Source organism: Mesitornis unicolor, unplaced genomic scaffold, assembly GCF_000695765.1.
Source record: "Mesitornis unicolor isolate BGI_N332 unplaced genomic scaffold, ASM69576v1 scaffold3567, whole genome shotgun sequence".
Classification (NCBI taxonomy): Eukaryota; Metazoa; Chordata; class Aves; order Mesitornithiformes; family Mesitornithidae; genus Mesitornis; species Mesitornis unicolor.
The window spans coordinates 1-3076 of record NW_010198228.1 but is presented as its reverse complement, the minus strand read 5'-3'; the positions used below and the strand labels follow the sequence as shown (position 1 = coordinate 3076).

The following is a 3076-nucleotide window of genomic DNA, read 5'->3' as shown; positions in this document are numbered from 1 at the left end:
AACAGCATTTTGGAAGTTCAACAGGAAGAAAGCTTACAGCAAGCCAGTCACCCCAGAAACCCCAAATAAACAAAACCAAATGAAAAAGTCACCAAGTTAGGAGTACTTTTATCATGGCCACATAAAATACTACAAGTAGAGAAGTAGAATTATAACCCCTATTCGTTAGCTCATTAACTTGAAATAATTAAGTGTTCAAAAATTTTTTTCATCACTTTTAGTGACTTCAAAGCTTGTCACTGGGAAGATAAAGTATCAAACTTGCAAATTTTCTGACTGTGATCTACTACTGTAGACACCACAGAGTGCTCTGGGATTTTATAAAAATACATAACAAGATGTTCAATGAGGAATTTTGCAGGAATGGGGGGGAGGAATGCTCTGTTATCAACTTAGAGCCTGCATCAAATGAAGTTTGGGTCTCTGTAGCCCAAATCCAACCTGACACAAGGTGCAAGAGGGGAGAAGCCACATCTTGCAACCCTGCAAGCTACTCCTGATGGACCAGTGCAATGCTTAATTGTGGGCAGGCCCTGCTCTGTCGGAACCTCTTCAGACTCCATGAGTCAGACACCCAGAGGTCACAGCCTCCAGGTTTGTTTCAGCAAGAACATGTAGGGAAGATTTCAAACCAGATCAGAGTCCAGAATGCAGTCCTGAGGGACCAGTGCAATGCTTAATTGTGGGCAGGCCCTGCTCTGTCGGAACCTCTTCAGACTCCATGAGTCAGACACCCAGAGGTCACAGCCTCCAGAAGGTTTGTTTCAGCAAGAACACGTAGGGAAGATTTCAAACCAGATCAGAGTCCAGAATGCAGGCACAAGTTTCAGCTTTATTGTTTTCCAAGCAATGGTCATCTTTGCAAGGGAATGATATTGCAGCTGAAAAAGAAGGTAGGAGGAAACTGAGTCTCAGTTCTCAGACAGGCACAGAAGATCAGACATGGGATGAATCAAACCCACCACAACTCCTCCTCTGGCTTCCTCTACCAGATAAACCAGCCACAGAGACCTTCCTCCCTGTGCTCATGTTTGATGCAGCTCCCCACCCCGTATCGCTGTGCAGAACTGCCAGCCTCCTGCTCCCGTCCGTCAGAGCGGCAACACGCAGAGATCAACGCACGGAGCTGGCCCTGCTGCAGGAACCGTGCTCCAAGCTGGGCAAGAGACTTTTCCCTTCCAGTGAGTGAAAGAGCCACTTACCCCAGGAGCCCCTTCCCGGCCCAGCGCTTTGGAGTCAGCCCCACGTGCACTTTTTTGCCGCTGCGGATCACAGTCACGCTCAGGGGTCTCTGAAAGGGAGAAAAAGAAAAAAATATGGCAACTTTCCATCACCAGATCAACTCTCTTCTTCCTTCTTTGGCTGAAGCACCAGAAGAACATTCGGCTCAGGGGAGCTCTTTTCCAGTGGCACCCACTCCCACCCCTGTGGCTGGATCTGAAAGAGAGCATTTGGTGCGCAGACATCTCCAGGAGAGCTCTCACTTCCACTAGAAAGCGCTTGATGGCTGTGGTAGCTTCTCTGGCCAGCCCATGAGGGTGGCACAGCAACGCACCCCGCTGCTGCAGGGAGTCTCCAGGGGAAAACAGACAGCGTGATGCTCACAGCAGAGAGCACACACCTCTGAGCTCTCTTCTATCCAGCATGAATTAGCTCAATACTGTGAGAGAACAGGGCTACTACAGCACAGACCAAACCTGACGCAGCTTCTGACATGGAAATGATGATCCCGGAGATTTAAGTTCCATAGAAAAAGCTGCAGCTAGCAGAGACAGGCAAGAGAATGCAATTAAAGCAGAAATGAGCTCACCCCTTCGCTGTGCTGCACCACTGTGGCGATGTTCTGCAGGGTCTGGAAGTTGTTCACGTTGACGGAACCAAACTCCACAATCTCATCATCAACCTGAAGCCCCTGGACAGAGAGAGAAGGGAGCTGAGCATCTGCCTTCTCTAAAGGCAGGTAATATCTGCCTGCTTGCAGAAGCTACGCTTCTCACCATCCAGGCAACTGAACCACACCACTCCCTCTCCATGTCCTTAGGAAGAAGTAAGTGCTCATTCCTCTGACTTATTTTATGGGAAGAGAAATACTGAGGCTAGAATGGTCTGTGTGGCCTTGCAGGAGCTGAGCAGTGCAATGATACAGCTGAGAAGAGAGTCCTCATCTCATTCCTGCACAGTGACTGGTCTGTTCACAGGACATCCCAGTGTGACAAAAAGGGAAGAGGGGAACCCTAATCAAATTCCCAACTCATTAACAAGAGACAGAGAAAGCCATCTGCTACATTTTCTCTCTGGCTCCAGAAGAAGCCTTCCCCAGAGGCTGTCAGACCCCACTGACTCACCGAGGTGCTCGCAGGGGATCCCGGAGTCACCGCGTTCACTTTGGCAAACGCCTGTGGCAGCCTCTGGTTCTGGCTCGCTGCCTTGGCCAACGCCTCTGCCTCATCCTTGGCCTGCTTCTCCTTCTCCCGGGCGTGCAGTTGGTGAAGAGCTTCCTCCACCTGCTTCATCAGGGCCTTGTGATCGTTCTGCAGACCTGTGGGCGACACCACCAGCACACAGGTGACAGGAGCCAGTTTCACCTGAGGGTTTCGTTGCTCTCCTCTGCGGCTGTGGTGCAGTAAAGGGTATTCTGGGGGCCTCAGACCTCAGCTGTGGCTGCTGAGATCTCTGCTGGTGCATGTGCTGGGTCCTGGTGTCAGCCCAGCTTACGCAGCCCAGCAGATGTTTATTGGTACAAGACAGAGAAAACCACCCTACGTATTTTGGTAAATACACAAGGAAGCAGGGCTCAGAGGCCCATGATCACCTAGAAGTCACTGAGCAGCTGAAGTCTTTTTTCTATCAAGTCACATACTGTTAGGTACGCAGAGCAAAAGGCAGGGCATGGGCTAAGCCTAGGGATAAATAAACACCACGCTTTTTTTCACCCAAAGCTGATTCTACAAACACCACAAAAACGCCTCGCTGCACTTCACAAACCCCAAACGGCTCCACAGCAGAGTCCCAGTGCCACTGTGGTCAGGCAGGCAGTACTGACCACACAGACCCCCACGGACTGCGAGGAGAGAGT

General features: G+C 50.4%; 1 protein-coding gene across 1 annotated transcript; it reads right to left on the bottom strand.

Moving 5' to 3' along the window:
* Window positions 1-727: 727 nt before the first annotated feature.
* On the bottom strand, window positions 728-2533 carry PSMD9 (proteasome (prosome, macropain) 26S subunit, non-ATPase, 9). Its single transcript, XM_010189069.1, has 4 exons — window positions 2346-2533; window positions 1811-1912; window positions 1203-1291; window positions 728-881 (listed from the first exon to the last, which is right to left on the bottom strand). The coding sequence occupies exons 1-4, from the start codon at window positions 2511-2513 to the stop codon at window positions 854-856; spliced, it is 387 nt and encodes a 128-aa protein (XP_010187371.1). The 5' UTR covers window positions 2514-2533; the 3' UTR covers window positions 728-853.
* Between the last annotated feature and the right edge of the window lie 543 nt (window positions 2534-3076).